Here is a 17,071-nt window from a genome sequence, read left to right on the forward strand (position 1 = left end):
TGGTCGCCTCATTACAGGAAGGATGTGGAAAAGATTGAAAGAGTGCAGAGGCGATTTACAAGGATGTTGCCTGGATTGAGTGGCATGCCTTATGAGGATAGGCTGAGGGAGCTCGGTCTTTTCTCCTTGGAGAGACGTAGGATGAGAGGAGACCTAATAGAGGTATATAAGATGTTGAGAGGCATAGATCGGGTGGACTCTCAGAGGCTTTTTCCCACGGTGGAAATAGCTGCTACGAGAGGACACAGGTTTAAGGTGCTGGGGTGTAGGTACAGGGGAAATGTTAGGGAGAAGTTTTTCACACAGAGGGTGGTGGGCGAGTGGAATCGGCTGCCATCAGTGGTGGTGGAGGCAAACTCAATAGGGTCTTTTAAGAGACTCCTGGATGAGTAGATGGAACTTAATAGGATGGAGGGTTATAGGTAGGCCTAAAAGGTAGGGATATGTTCGGCACAACTTGTGGGGCCGAAGGGCCTGTTTTGTGCTGTAGTTTTCTATGTTTCTATATATCATCAGGCTAAGTGACATCCATATTGGCCAGAAGATGTAATATGAACCAAGAACATTAAGCCGAACATACTACTGTATAATAATATGTAATGCGTATTAATACATACTAACGTACGCCTCAGTGTATCTAGAACTAAAGCACTATGAACTAGGAAGTGGAATCATTTTTACCTTTAGCAATTTAACTCTTACTGGCACAGTCCAAATTTGAGTTGTTTGCTGCAGTATTTATGTTCACTGCTACTTTGGGCGGCACGGTGGCACAGTGGTTAGCACTGCTGCCTCACAGCGCCAACGATCCGGGGTTCGATTCCTGGCTTGGGTCACTGTCTGCGTGGAGTCTGCACATTGAGGAGGAACTTCTTCACACAAAGGGTTGTGAATCTGTGGAATTCCCTGCCCAGTGAAGCAGTTGAGGCTACCTCATTGAATGTTTTTAAGGCAAGGATAGATAAACTTTTGAACAGTAAAGGAATTAAGGGTTTTGGTGAGCGGGTGGGTAAGTGGAGCTGAATCCACAAAAAGATCAGCCATGATCTTATTGAATGGCGGAACAGGCTCGAGGGGCCAGATGGCCTGCTCCTGCTCCTAGTTCTTATGTTCTTATTCTCCCCGCGTCTGTCTGGGTCTCCTTCAGGTGCCCCGATTTCCTCCCACAGTCCATAAGACATGGTGGTGAGATATATTGGCCATGTTAAATTCTCCCTCAGTGTACCCGAACAGGCGTCGGAGTGTGGCAACTAGGGGATTTTCACAGTAACTTCAAAGCAGTGTTAATATAAGCCTACTTGTGACACTAATAAATAAACTTTAAAATTCATTAGCTAAATTGACAGGCAACATGGTTGAACAATGTTTAGTGAATGGAATTTGATGAGGATTTCAGCAAAGTTATACAAACAGTGACACAGTGGTTAGCATTGCTGTCTCACAGTTCCAGGGACCTGGGTTTAATTCCCAGCTTGGGTCACTGTCTGTGTGGAGTTTGCACATCCTCCCCGTGTCTGAGTGGGTTTCCTCCGGGTGCTCTGATTTCCCCCCACAGTCTGAAAGGCGTGCTGGTTAGGGTGCATTGACCCGAACAGGCACCAGAGTGTGGCGACTAGAGGAATTTCACAGTAATTTCATTGCAGCGTTAATGTAAGCCTTACTTATGGCTAATAAATAAAACTTAAACTTTAAACTTTTAAACAATTAGCGAGGTTAACACAGTAACGAGGCAAGTTCTATCAGACTGCAAAAGGTAGCTGGTTTCGCCAGCACCTTAGCTGATCTCACCCTGATCATTCCATGTGCACTTCTGAGAATATTGATTAACATGGAAGGCACCAAGTTTAATACCTGGACTCAGCAAGGTTGGGATATTGCGGTTGACTCTAGGTTGAAGAGGGAACCTAATGGTGATGCTGCACTCCCAGTAGCCTCCAATAACTCCAAGATGCAAATTTGCCTGGAGAATGGGTGAGATGCGGCAGATCTGCCAGTATCTTGGGAATTGTATCCCAGGTAAGGGATCAAATCTGCTCCTAATGGCTCAGCACTACATTTATCTGTTCAGCTGCTGGGGAGCTGATTGGGTTCTCCTGGCTGATCCTGCTAAACACGGAGTCCCTCTGGAACAAGGTACAGAGCAAATGTGGTCCCATCCTTGCATATTAGCAGAGCCAGTTGCTTGGAGTGAGTAATCTGGTGATCAGCAGCACTTTTGTTCTGAGGAGGTGGATCCCGTTCCTCTGTGTGGAGACACAATGACCTGTATATTGTCACCAAACTGGTCTGTTTAGTTCCAGAACCACTGGCTGCTCAGTTGTTCAGCACAAGTACAATCCTGTCGAGATTTACAAGTATTGTTAATATTTTGCTTCTTGTTCAGGGAGTCTCTGCTTGCTCAGACAGGCTGAAGCTGCTTTTCTCCTGTGCACGAAATGTACAAAATCTATGATTTAAAAAAATATATCATTGAACACCCTCAGATTACAGTACTATCGTTTCAAATTTCACAATTTAAATGTCAAAGGAGGTCCTCGGGGCTTCAAGCAGCACTTATTTAATAAACTAAACGCTCTCCACCAGTACCCACCATAGCTTCCACCCCAGATTTAAGTTGTATGATGCCCTTTCCAAATGAACAGCATGTTGCAACATGCGTGCTTCATGCCGATTGAAGCCAGGAGTAATGTCAGGATGATTGGCAGTCCCTTCTGCATAAAGATGTCAATCAGTTATAGAATCAGAGAATTATACCGTGCGGAAGAGGCCCATCGACCCAACGTGACTGCACCGACACGCAAGAAACACCTGACCTCCCACTAATCCCATTTACCAGCGCTTGCCCTATAGCCTTGAATGTTAAAACATGCCATCCTTAAAAAAAATTGTTGCATTCACCAGAAGTGCACACTTTCCCAAATAATACAGGATGCCTGATTTAAAAAAAAAACAATTCACTAAATCCCCATTCAGGGGAGATCTTTTTTTAAAATTCATTCGTGGGACACGGGCATCGCTGGCTGGCCAGCGTTTATTGCCCATCCCTAGTTGGCAGTTGAGAGTCAACCACATTGCTGTGGCTCTGGGGTCACATGTAGGCCAGACCAGGTAAGGACGACAGATTTCCTTCCCTAAAGGACATTAGTGAACCAGTTGGTTTTTTCTGACAATCGACAATGGTTTCATGGTCATCAGTAGATTATTAATTCCAGATATTTTCCATTGAATTCAAATTCCACCAGCTACCATGGTGGGATTCAAACCCGGGTCCTCAGCACGTTAGCTGAGTTTCTGGATTAATAATCTAGCCTCCCCTTATAGAAACATATAAGATTATGAAGGGAATAGATAAGATAGAAGTAGGGAGGTTGTTTCCACTGGTGGGTGAAATCAGAACTAGGGGGCATGGCCTTATAATTAAGGGGAGCAGATATAGGACCGAGTTGAGGAGGAACTTCTTCACACAAAGGGTTGTGAATCTGGGGAATTCCCTGCCCAGTGACGCAGTTGAGGCTACCTCATTGAATGTTTTTAAGGCAAGGATAGATAGATTTTTGAAGAGTAAAGGAATTAAGGATTATGGTGTGTGGGTAAGTGGAGCTGAGTCCACGAAAAGATCAGCCGTGATCTTATTGAATGGAGGAGCAGGCTCGAGGGGCCAGATGGCCTACTCCTGCTCCTAGCTCTTATGTTCTTATTAAAAGGTCAAATTTCAAACTCCGATTGCAAACCTGGAGAGACAGCACTTGGTTCAATTTGAACCAGTCTTTGATCAGTTTATCTCTTTCTGCTCTGTTGTGCACGGCCTCTCGCGTTAGGGAGCTGAAGGAAAAGCATTTTCCTTCAGGGTAAAGACGGCATTGTGGGGAGACTCATTAATCGTTAGTGATGCTTCATGAAACACCAGGGTTTGTTTTTACCAGAGCAATTGCTGGAAATCTGAAACAAAGACAGAAAAGGCTGGAAATGCTCGGTGGGTCAGGCAGCACCTACATAGAGAGAAACCGAAGTAACATTGCGGATTGGTGACCTCCGCCAGAACTGGGCTTTTACTATATACTCATTTCAAGCTCTCATGATCTATCGGTGAACCTGCTATCCCCATGTTACTGAGTAGTAATACATTTGGCCATTGTATTTATACAGTATTTATTCTCAAGGTAATTTTAGTCTTAAACTTGTTTTCCAGTTACCTTGCTGAAGTTTTTTTCTTGTTTGCAAATGCTTTTTTTTCTTCCCAATCTTCCTGGATAAGTGTGAGGCCAAATCATTGGGTGATTTCAAGAAGAAATTAGATAAAGCTCTTGGCGTTAATGTGATCAAGGGATATGTAGAGAAGGCGGGGTCAGGATATTGAATTCGATGATCAGCCATGATCAAAATGAACGGCGGAGCAGGCTCGAAGGGCCAAATGGCCTACTCCTGCTTCTATGTTCCTATGTTTTGTTGTTCCTCTGAAGAGATTGACTTCTCACTGTTGGATGCTGTTTTCCGTAAATATTTAAGAGCCGTGGGGTTATGCTGCAACTGTACAGGATCTTGGTGAGACCACATTTGGAATATTGTGTGCAGTTCTGGTCACCTCACTATAAGAAGGATGTGGAAGCACTGCAAAGAGTGCAGAGGAGATTTACCAGGATGCTGCCTGGTTTGGAGGGTAGGTCTTATGAGGAAAGGTTGAGGGAGCTAGGGCTGTTCTCTCTGGAGCGGAGGAGGCTGAGGGGAGACTTAATAGAGGTTTATAAAATGATGAAGGGGATAAATAGAGTGAACGTTCAAAGACTATTTCCTCGGGTGGATGGAGCTATTACAAGGGGGCATAACTATAGGGTTCATGGTGGGAGATATAGGAAGGATATCAGAGGTAGGTTCTTTACGCAGAGAGTGGTTGGGGTGTGGAATGGACTGCCTGCAGTGATAGTGGAGTCAGACACTTTAGGAACATTTAAGTGGTTATTGGATAGGCACATGGAGCACACCAGGATGATAGGGAGTGGGATAGCTTGATCTTGATTTCAGATAAAGCTCGGCACAACATCGTGGGCTGAAGGGCCTGTTCTGTGCTGTACTGTTCTATGTTCTATGTTCTATTCACTCTTGTAAGTTTTATCAGGTTAAAAGGTAAGTAGTAGGAGACTGTGCACTATGGGAATAACCCATTGCAGCTTACAAATATTACATTTACCCAATCCAAGCCCCCTCAGCTGTGCAGATGATAATGCAACCAACGAGCCTTGTACTTGTGTGCATTTGCTGATGGGCCATACATAGTGGGCGTGATTCTCCGATCTCGTTTGTTCCCGCTCCACTGCCAGCGAGATTAGGGAATTTGGCGCTCAGCCAAAGCTCCATTCACTGCATTGGCACCGGAGAATTCCAGCCGCGGATGAGGTCGGAGATTTCCAATGGGTTTTTCTACTTTGAGATCAACCAGTGCATTGCAGATCATCATAATCATCATGGGCGGCACGGTAGCACAGTGGTTAGCACTGCTGCTTCACAGCTCCAGGGACCTGGATTCGATTCCCGGCTTAGGTCACTGTCTGTGTGGAGTTTGCACATTCTCCTCGTGTCTGCGTGGGTTTCCTCCGGGTGCTCCGGTTTCCTCCCACAGTCCAAAGATGTGTGGGTTAGGTTGATTGGCCATGCTTAAATTGCCCCTTAGTATCCTGAGATGTGTAGGTTAGAGGGATTAGTGGGTCAAGTATGTAGGGATATGGGGGTAGGGCCTGGGTGGGATTGTGGTCGGTGCAGACTCGATGGGCCGAATGGCCTCTTTCTGTACTGTCGGGTTTCTATGATTTCTACGAACCTGCTGTGAAAAAAAAAATCTGTTCCTAACCCACCACCCCCCCCCCCCCCACCCCCACACATGCACACACACACTTTTTTTGTCATTTCTGACGTCGAGTTACTGACTGTTCTGCTAGTTGGAAGAACTTCTCCAGATCAACTTCATCATTTTGAACACCTCGTTGCAAATTTCAATTCTGAGGAGAACAACCCCAGCTTCTCCAGTCTGCCTGCGTTACAGAAACCCCCTCACCGCCTTTGCTTTTCAAACAAAGGAACCCTGTGTGTACCAAAATTCAAAAACATTTGTGGCTTATTTCTCAACCTGTCCTGAGCTGCTATCCACTCACATTCAGTCACACACTGTTTTCTGTGAGAATAGCTGGATTAGTTGCAGTAGGTCTGGATAATTCTTTCCTCCAGCCCCAGGTACGGTTCAAATTTCCATCACCAAGGTCAGACTGGAATGGGAGCATTGATTTTAGGATAATAGTGAATGCTTCTGGAGTATCAGTCCCAGTGTAACTGCTTCGAAGAAAGATTGTTATTTACACAGGCCCTTTGGGATGTCCCAAAGCACTTTACCGTGAATCAAGCACTTTGGATGCATAGTCACTGTTGTAATACAGGAAAGGTGATTAATGACAGCACAGTCAATCTACCAGAGTGTGGGATTCCCAGCTATGGAGTCGCTCTCGCCTTAGCCAGAATGGCCTTTGCGAGGCAGCACTTTCACAGGCCACGCTGTGAGATGGCCATTACTTTCCAGCAAACTCTCATTTAACTTTCTTCAATAAACTTTAGCCAAAGGGTGTGATGTCACTTTGGTTAACATCAGTTAACAATGCGCAACTAACATCAGGAGGGTAATGAAGGGTGTTGCCAAGCTGCCAGACGCAATTAATGATGGCCTCCAGGAAGTGGAAAAACTACAATTGTTCTCGCCCGAACTAATGCTCTGAAAATAAATTGGAAGGATTCAGAACAATGTTCCCTCCGAGCTGTGTGGGTGCACAACTGTGCAAGAATTGGGAATGTGCTGCTCAGGGGGTAAACAGGCAAACAAAACAGAACATAGATACTGCCCTAATGTTGGGATCAATCAAAAGCAGAAGTTACCTTGGAGTGTGCTATTTATTTAACCTTCATTAAATTACGAGTTCTTTTGAGAAATTTTAGGCTGCATTCCAAGCAGCAGCAATTGTCTTCACACTGATGCCTTGTGCTCAAACCCTCTGCCAACATTCTCACTCAAGGCTCATACGTGGCTCTTGGCTCCCTGGGCAAAGTACAGAAGGGTGCGTTTGGATCTGAGTCACTGTTCCGATAGCAGCTCGCTGTGTGGCAAGACACTTAAACTGGACGGTTTTTAATCTCAGCAGTCTGTTCCGTGTCACACTTGCTGACACTGTTGCATGGACGTATCTACAATGTTTGGAAAACTGCAGAAATGGGCTGTCCTGTTTGCGTTGCGCTGACAATTATGTCTAATAATTGCCATGTTGTGACCATTGCTTCTGCTCACAGCTGGCAGTGCTTTAATTGCAAAGACTCTGTTTTAAACCCACCTCAGACGTTTGTTCTGAGTAGGATCATAGAATCCCTACAGTGCAGAAAGAGGCCATTCGGCCCATCGAGCCTGCACCTACAACAATTCCACCCAGGCCCTATCCCTGGAACTCCACAGAATTACCGTGCTCATCTCGCTGACACTAAACGGCAATTGAACATGACCAATAAACCTAATCCACACATCTTTGGACCGTTGGAGAAAACTGGAGCACCCGGAGGAAACCCATGCAGACACGGGGAGAATGTACAAACTCCACACAGACAACCACCCGGGTCCCTGGTGCTGTGAGGCAGCAGTGCTAACCACCGTGCCACCATGCTGCCCTATAAATCATCGAATCATCATAGAACCCTACAGTGCAGAAGGAGGCCATTCAGTCCATCAAGCCTGCACTGACAACACTCCCACCCTATCCCCGTCACCCCATCTATCTACCCCGTTTATTCTTCAGAGATGCCCATGACAAGGAGGTTTTAGTATATGCAGGGTTTTTATGGGGCAGTATGGGAGATGCATCACTCAAACAGAGATCCATGATCTTTAACCAAAAGAGAAAACGCTGGAAAATCTCAGCAGGTCTGGCAGCATCTGTAAGGAGAGAAAAGTGCAGACGTTTCGAGTCCAGATGACCCATTGCTAAAGTTGATCTATGATCTCTAATTTAGTTGGTGTCACTCCAAATCCAGACTTGTTAGAGACTTTCTTTGTGTGTTGAAGTCTTGGCTTGTATATGCCCACAAATGGAATGAACACCTTGAAGCAGTAACATCATCGTGCTGCAAGAACAGACAATAGATCCCAACAACAGCAAGGTTGGAAAAAATTAACTTCACAGAAACATTTTTACCAATTGAGCTTGACCATATTTCATTAAGATAGCCTCACAGGGTAGGTCTGGGAATTAGAATCAGTGCCCAGTGTGGAGGGAGGAGAGGGGCGGGGGGGGGGGGGGGGGGGAGGGGGGGGGGACACGGGACCTCCTCGTGAACTCGCTCCTGGGCCTGGCCAAACTTGCCATCAACAGGTCCAGGCAGCGGGCAATCCAGGGGGTCATCTGACCTGACTGCCCCTCTCCCATGGCTACATTTGCGGCCGGGTGTCCCAGGAGAGGGAGCATGCGGTGTCCATAGGCACCATCGAGGCCGTCTGTGCACTTTGGGCACTGCGTGGACTGGGGGTGCCTTACTGACCCCTTTAATCACATTTAAGTTTCATTTGTTTTCGTTTTGGGCGGTTCCCCTTTAAGGGGCGACCCTTCGTGCTTTGTCCCTCAGTTTATTCGATGTCGTTTAATTATTTTACACAAAGAGTGAGAATCAGAGCCATGCTGTTGCTGTGTGTCCACCGCTAACATTAAAGGGCTGATTTAGTGGGCTAAAGCAGGAGGTACCGAATCCAACAGCCTATTTATATACTCATAAAAAACTGGGTCAGACTACAGAAGTCAGATTATTTGTATTTGGGAGAAGCCAGGTAAAGATTTATAGTCTATTCAGCCTTTTACTGTTGTAACAAACTCACACAGTCCTGAAAGTTACGGGGTCGTTTTATTAATCCAGAATTGCCTTTTGGATGGGCCAGTGGGTAAAGGTACATCCATGTAGCTCTCAGCTCGACAGACTGAGACCAGGTCCAGTTCTCCATCTGTACTTAGTTAACTGGTCACAAGTGGAGCAGTAGTTGGGTCATTATAATTGGCTTTAATGTTGACAAAGGAAATGAATCAACAATTCTGCATGTGCAAGTTTTAAAATATTTAAACTTGTTCACATTTTAACATTAGGAATTATGCCAGTGTGTGTAATTGATAACAGGGGGACAAGAGCCATAGAGAGATGGGTAATGGATACAAAAGGACTGGATTTTACAAAAACCCTGCTCATTATTTTCATTTTCAGATTTTTATGAAGGTGTTTTGATATAATAAATCACATTGTGTTTATACCTCAGTCAGGAGAAATTAGTAGATAACTTTCCCCATTCATTGACAAAGTTAAAGGCTTGAAGCGCCTGTGAGGCTCAATCCTGAAACATTCCTTTCCGCTGCCTGAAATTTCATTGGATTGAATTATCAACCTTAAGAAACCTCCATTCCAATTAAATATTTATTTGGATTCAATAAGGAGGAAAAAGCTGAAAATGTATGTTCGCCATTTTATAACCCAGGCCCCTGACACCTCCCAGTGCCTATCTCATAGACCGCCCAGTGCCCACCTCATAGACCACTCAGTGCCCACCTCATAGACCTCCCAGTGCCCACCTCATAGACCTCCCAGTGCCTATCTCATAGACCGCCCAGTGCCCACCTCATAGACCACTCAGTGCCCACCTCATAGACCTCCCAGTGCCCACCTCATAGACCGCCCAGTGCCCACCTCATAGACCTCCCAGTGCCCACCTCATAGACCTCCCAGTGCCCACCTCATAGACTGCCCAGTGCCCACCTCATAGACCTCCCAGTGCCCACCTCATAGACCGCCCAGTGCCTACCTCATAGACCTCCTGGTGCCCACCTCATAGACCACCCAGTGCCCACCTCATAGACCGCCCAGTCCCCACCTCATAGACCTCTCAGTGACCATGTACACCTCCCAGTGCCCAGCGCCCACTTCATAGACCTCCCAGTGCCCAGTCACAGCCTCAGACACCTCCCAGTGCCCAATGACAGTCTCATACACCTCCCAGTGCCCAGTAACAACCTCATACACCTCCCAGTGCCTACCTCATAGACCTCCCAGTGCCTAGTGCCCACCTCATTGACCTCCCATAGAATCATAGAAACCCCACAGTGCAGAAAGAGGCCATCTGGCCCATCGAGTCTGCACCGACCACAATCCCACCCAGGCCCTACCCCCTTATCCCTAAACATTTACCTGCTAATCCCTTTAACCTATGTATCTCAGGACACTAAGGGGCAATTTTAGCATGGCCAATCCACCTAACCCGCACATCTTTAGACTGTGGGAGGAAACCGGAGCACCCGGAGGAAACCCACGCAGACACGAGGAGAATGTGCAAACTCCACACAGACAGTGACCCAAGCCGGGAATCGAACCCAGGTCCCTGGAGCTGTGAAGCAGCAGTGCTAACCACTATGCTACCGTGCCGTCCCAGTGCCCAGCGACAACCTCATACACCTCCCAGTGCCCAGTAACAACCTCATACACCTCCCAGTGCCTAGTGCCCACCTCATTGACCTCCCAGTGCCCAGCGACAACCTCAGACAGCTCCTAGTCACTAGTGACAGCCTCATAGACCCCCCAGTAAGGCAGACTATGTGCCAGTTGCAGAAGCAACTGAACAAAGAGAGGATACATTGCAGGAGTTGAGGGGGAGGAGTTGGAGGGAGGAAAGAACCAAATTCCTTTTATAAAAATGTTAAAAATTATTTGTGTGAAACTTCCATTGAACAGCTTGAATTAATTATCTGGCCTGGGATCAGAGTGAAGAAAAGCACAAACAGCTGCCATGTAACTGAGATTGGGCTGTTTAAAACAGGAGCAGTAATCTCCTCGTTGAGTTGTGAGGAGGGAGGCTGAATTCCATTGAAAAGGTGGCAGAAGCTGCAGTGCCTGTGACTCTCAGTGCCCTCGGTGGGTGAGACAATTGGAGAGGGTAGGCAGGAAGATAGCTAAGCTGTTGGATTCACACATCACAGCAGCATAAAGTTGTTTTTACATCAACCTTTTCAGTGTTGCATTTTATTTATATATATTTTCAATCTATTTACACATCGCAGGTAATTGTCCATGATCAGAGTTTCATGTGTGCAGATCATGACCCCCATTTGCTGATTAGCAATGAGAATAATATCAAAAGTAACGATCCTCGCTTTTTGGATGGACCAGTGGGTAAAGGTACATCAGCGTAGCTCTCAGCTCGACAGACTGAGACCAGGTCCAGTTCTCCATCTGCACTTAGTTAACTGATCACAAGTGGAGCAGCAGTTGGGTCATTATAATTGGCTTGAATGTTGTTGTACGTGCGTGCGTACACTGGAGGTACATGGAGAGTTGTATCCGTGCATGGAAAAAGGAAAAGTTGCAGTTGTTGGGAATTGAGGAGAGATGAAACTGATGCATTAAATAAATTACACAGCTTCAGACGCATGAGAAATTACTGCTTCTAATTTCAGTCACTGGCAAGGAAAGAACCATTTTCCTTGTGGTTTAAGCCTTTGCTTCAACTTGGCAGAGGAGTGATGCAAATGATAATGTCTCCATCTTCCAGTGGATAAGAGAGATTCTGAGTCACTGGTTCTGGTGAATAGATGCAAGCCAGTTTGACATTTCAGTAATTCGCAGTGTTCTGCTTTGATTACGTTACACACCACAGACCTCCAATATAAACCTGTATTGAGGATCATTCCTCAATCAACTTCACACCACTGCTGCCTATGCTGTCCTGGCAATCTCCTGAATTAGAATTATATTTGGGGTGAAACATCTTAAGGACTGTCTCCTTGATTTTAAATTATTCATGAAAGAAGACCTTTTGCAAAACAATAGCTAGCTTTGACTCTCAAATTCTAAAAGCAATCAATCATTTTGTGTTTTTTTTTCTTGTTTTTTGCTATTCTGGAATGGGAGAGTATTTTAATTTCTAATTGGCATTTATTTTTTGCATCGGGTATATATAATTTAGACAGAAAGTAGAGTTGCCATGGCAAAGATTCCAGGCTAAGGGCTTTACAAGTTAGATTCAGAATAAATCTTTGCTGCTGTGCTCTGGGCAGCACAGTGGCACAGTGGTTAGCACTGCTGCCTCACAGCGCCAGGGACCCGGGTTCAATTCCCACCTTGAGTCACTATCTGTGCGGAGTCTGCACATTGTCTGCGAGGGTTTCCTCTCTGTGCTCCAGTTTCCTCCCGCAGTCCAAAAGATGTGCTGGTTAGGTGCATTGGCCATGCTAAACTCTCCCTCAGTGTACCCGTGTAACTTCATTGCAGTGTTAGTGTAAGTCTACTCGTGACACTAATAAATAAAAAACTAATAATATGCTCAAAATTAGCGGTGCTGTATGACTTTGAGATTTTTGTTTTCAACACCAGGCATCTTCTTCAGATTATGACCAATCATACCGTGAATCCCAAGGAGTTCAGAGCACCTTCAACTAGTTTTATTTAGGATCCTCACAGATGGGAGGGGTTTTCCATCTAATGAGCACAGACCACAGCATTAAAAGTGATGCTTTCTTAATGCATTCAACCAGGTTAAGATCTCCTTATTTTTCCAGTGTTATGGTTCAAGTCAAAAACTCCAAAGTCTTTTATGAAGTCTGCCTGGATCATACGTTTTGCACTTTGAATTTGGCTAGGGTGAGCATGATATGTTTCACTTCAGGTCTGATTCAAATGACCCACTGGGGAGCTTTTATCAAACAAAGTTTATTTAAGAATATAGTTAACATGTATAGAAAGAAAAAATTAGCAATACCTTTTAACAATTACAATCAAGACAAAAAAACAATCATGATATTGTGTAAACCTTAACAGCTAAACACCATTCCAATGAAACCAATCCCATAAACAAAACCTTTACCGCACGTTTAACACAGCAAAGACAAATGCTCACGTGATACTGGAACTGAGTCCTTTGGTTGGAGAATTGAAACCCTGACTTCTCAGCTTTGTAACTTATAGCAGCCCTCTGGATACCTTCAGAACAGTTTGAAGTCAGTTTGAAACAGTTTGAAGTCAGAACAGCCTCCCAGAACACCAGGGAGAGCCACCAACAGCAGATTCTCTACCACAGGAAGGCAAGAAGCCTTGCTTTCAGCTAACCAGCAGAATTTCCAAAATCAGGGAGAGAGAGAAAAACACTTCTTTTCAGCTTGATGTCCCTTCTAAAACTAAAAACTGCAGCCAGCCAAAGCAGAAAATGAAACCTTAAATTCACTTGGAAGAAAAAGACTGTCTAAAATACATGACCTTCCTCCGAACAATGCAGTGTCATAAAACATCCCAGAGTAAAAATGAACAAACCCCATTTGAACCACGGAAGCAGCAACAAAAGGACTTTGAGTAAACAACACGGCAACAATGATGTAAGCTGAGGCTAAGAGAGCTGCAGAGAACATGATTAAAAAAGAACATTTCTTAAAGGTACACTAACATCACACCACATGCAGTGTCACAGCCACTTGCAATTCTTTCACAAGCTGCTTCAAGGTGACAGGTAGCTTGAGGATGTAATGACACGGTGATACATGCAGTAACAAATCTTGAGATGCAAGATAAGGTGGCATTGTACACAAACTTGATTTTAAACTCTTTCTTGGGAAATCTTCTGTGGAGTGGATCATAAGCTGTGATGGCTCATGATTCATCGGGACAGTAATGGACATTTTTGCTTGTCCAGAGGGAAAACGACTTAGAATTGATGATTCTGAAGCTGAAGTTTCAGAAATTTATATCTGGAATATCCATTGATAGTCTGTTGGCTAAAAGGGAAAATGAACATTTGGAAAGTGAAACGTTGGAGGAGATACTGTAGGATTTTCTGTCGCCAGTTGTGGTTTTATAACAAGCATGTTGACCCCTCAGCAGGGAACAAAATAGTGAGAGCTTCTCTCCTTCTCTGATCCAGCTTTCACCCATTTCCTGTGTTCCCTTTAAGATACAGCTGACTCAGGGTAAATACAGAGATACTTCACCCTTTATACACAGACCTGTCCATAACTGTCTATCAATTGAAGATTAAAATAGCCACCGAGGAGGTAGTCCCATCACTCGGTTAAAAAGTTCATTGGTATTAAATCACAGCATCTCCTGGTAAAACCATGCCATTATCTTCCTGTCTTTCCAGCCGGGAACTGGTGCTGGGATTGCTGTATTTCAGCGCTGAGGCTGTCAAACTGACTTTGGATAACCTTTCCATTTTATGTCAGAAATTTCACATAATGAAAGCGAACGCAAAGATATTTGGATTTCTTTTCAACCCAAAGTTGCAATCAGACATGGGTTGTTATCACGACTTATCTATACAATTCTCCTGGGTGTTGAATTCATATCTGGATATATTTTGCAGACAGTAAAATTGTTCCTCTTCACTAGATGGAAAAATGATACAATTTGCTGCTGGATGAGTAAATCTTTGGTGAATCCTAATGTGAGTAGCTTGTGTTATTGCAGAGTGAAAATCTATTATTGTCATTTCCTGTTGTCTGAATTAAGCTGTCCATGAACACATTAGATCTGCCAGTACATACGAAGTAGCAGCATTACTAGCCAGTAGTCATTTTTATGGTAAAAGCAAAATATTGCGGAAGCTGGAATCGGAAACAAAAACAGAAAATGCTGGAAAATCTCAACAGATCTGACAGCCTCTGTAGGGCGAGGATAGAGCCAAAGTTTTGAGTCTAGATGACCCTTCGTCATCCAGACTCGAAACATTGGCTCCATTCTCTCCCCGCAGATGCTGTCAGATCTGTTGAGATTTTCCAGCATTTTCGGTAATTTTTATGGACCCAACACATACTGGACGTAGAAAGGCTTGAATTTTTGAATGTCCCATCTGTTTTAGGTAAGGCCAATGTCAGTGCTCTCTTTGTAAAACAACCTTTTTGACTGTAAACTATTAAATTTCTCTCTCCCTCTCTCTTTTTGTAGGACTTGACTCTACAGTGTTAAGCCATGCAACAAGGTTGGTGCCTAAAATAGAGGATTGTCATGGCAACATGGGTGGAAGGGAAGCTTGCCCCAACACCAAAGAATACCTTGAGTGATGTGAATGATATTGTCAATGAGACCAAATCTCCATGGACTCGCCACAGCCCTCTGTCAGATGCAAGCAATAAGGCCCTTGACCCAGGTTCTCCCCATATTTTTGACAATGAAAGTAAACTGAATTTTAAATTAAGTTCCGTAACCAAACCTGTAACACGACCAAAACCAAGGCTTACCCCGAAGCCATTTTCTTTGGGAAAGTCGCCAGTGCCATACACACAAGCACCTACAATTCCTAAGCCTACAAGTATTCCTTCTACATTAACATCATCAGGGAAACGTGTTATAGACACCGAGGATGCAAGGGCAAGCTTCAGGGACACAGAGGCAAAACGTGCACCAAGTGGAACTGCGTTGTCAGCACCGTTCTCCCTTTTCCAAAAGTCTTCAGGAGGATCCGACAGTTGGGTGAGGGCAGGCAATTCTCAGGAGGGTGAAACATTGCATGACTCGCATTCAACTCCAAAACACAGCAATGCAGCTGTTCCTCCTTCAACCATGATCCTGAGTTCTGAAAAACCAACGGATGGAAAGAGCGAAGATTCTGAAACAAAGCCAACGAACGTCATCATTTTAGAAACTTCCGTGCAGAAGTTACAATCAAAGAAGTTCAGCGAAGGTCTTAAAGATGATGGGAAATGCAGGGACAGTTCACAGGATCAAGAGTTGCAAGGGACGACGCAACCTTTTAAGTTGTCTAAGCCAACTGTTCACTCCAAGAAATATAGCCCAAGTACCATGCAAAGGTTTGAGGCACCAAGACCGACATCATTGTCTAGAGCTTTTTCACTGGGACTTTTAGGAAAATGGGACCAGGTTACAGAGGAAGATAAAGACGAAATAGACAAAGAAAAGGATAGTACGAAAAACCCATCTTCACTCAGGGTCCAGCTAAGGAAACCTAGACCATTATCTGCTTGGCTCCCTGAAACCACAGATGACCAAAAATCAGAACCTCCTTCAGAAATCACCACAAAACCTGCTGAAAAGCCTTGGCTTAAAAAGCCCAGGCCTTTATCAATGGACCTTACAGCCAGGTTTGAAGCCTTGGCTCACAAGAGAAACATTTCTCCATCAGAGGACAGTAAAGAGAATGTCCCCATCATTATTAAAGCTGCTAATGATCTTCCTTCCGACACCAGACACGATGCAGTGGTTGAACAGGAAGAGTCAGCAACAGTGGCAGCAAAATACAGGTCTTCAGTTTCTCCAAGTGATCACGAAGACGAGGCTAATAGTTACTTTTCTGCTGTTAAAAAGGCACTTGACGAGAGCCCAAAGATGGATATCAGTGACATAAATGTCAACATGCTCGCATTGTGTGAGGGAGACAATAAGGAGAAAATTACTGCTCCAGAAGGAACAACTCTGTGGGAAAATGACACTAAAGACACCAAAATCGCTGCAGTTCAAGGGGAAAAGGGAAAGGAAGACGGAATATCTACTACCTCATCAAGAACGGAAAAAGAGAAAGTGGGAACTGACCGCGGACAGCTTAAGAATTGGACAAATAAGGAGTTGGATAAAGAATGCTCCGATCTGGATCGACCGTCAGATGTTGAACGCTCTTCTTTGGGCTCTGACGATCGAGGAAGTAAAGGCAGTAAAGTTTCTGGGGGGATCATCAAAAATCGCATCAGTCTCCTCTTAGATTCTGCCAGCAGCAACACAGCGAAAACGGATTGTCCACAACCTGCCAACGAGACCGAAAAGATAAACATTCCCGTCAGGCAGCGAATTCAAAGCTTCACTTCAGAGAACAGTGACGTCAAGCAGGAGCAGCTCCGAACTTCCCAAAGACAATCATTCCAGCCGAGGCCTCTGTCGTCAGATATAACTAAAAGGTTTGTGGAGTTTGAATTCTGGGAGTGTTTGATTTCCAATTCACTTTTTAAAAATTGTAGCCTCTCGCATTCACTTGTTTGCTATGTGCCGCGTTAATGTTATATCCAAGTGAACCCTCAAACTGGTATGCTCG

At 44.7% G+C, this 17,071-nt stretch overlaps 1 protein-coding gene across 1 annotated transcript in view; it reads left to right on the forward strand.

Annotated features, from left to right (window-relative positions):
* The window catches only part of LOC144502935 (uncharacterized), a 262,712-nt gene that overhangs the window by 57,680 nt on the left and 187,961 nt on the right, over positions 1 to 17,071 (forward strand). The window contains exon 2 of the mRNA XM_078227362.1: positions 14,977 to 16,937. Within this exon, the coding sequence (XP_078083488.1) occupies positions 15,037 to 16,937 (1,901 nt within the window). The 5' untranslated portion in view covers positions 14,977 to 15,036. The remainder of the gene's footprint in view (positions 1 to 14,976; positions 16,938 to 17,071) is intronic.

This window comes from Mustelus asterias, chromosome 13 (assembly GCF_964213995.1).
Source record: "Mustelus asterias chromosome 13, sMusAst1.hap1.1, whole genome shotgun sequence".
In the NCBI taxonomy this organism is placed as follows: domain Eukaryota; kingdom Metazoa; phylum Chordata; class Chondrichthyes; order Carcharhiniformes; family Triakidae; genus Mustelus; species Mustelus asterias.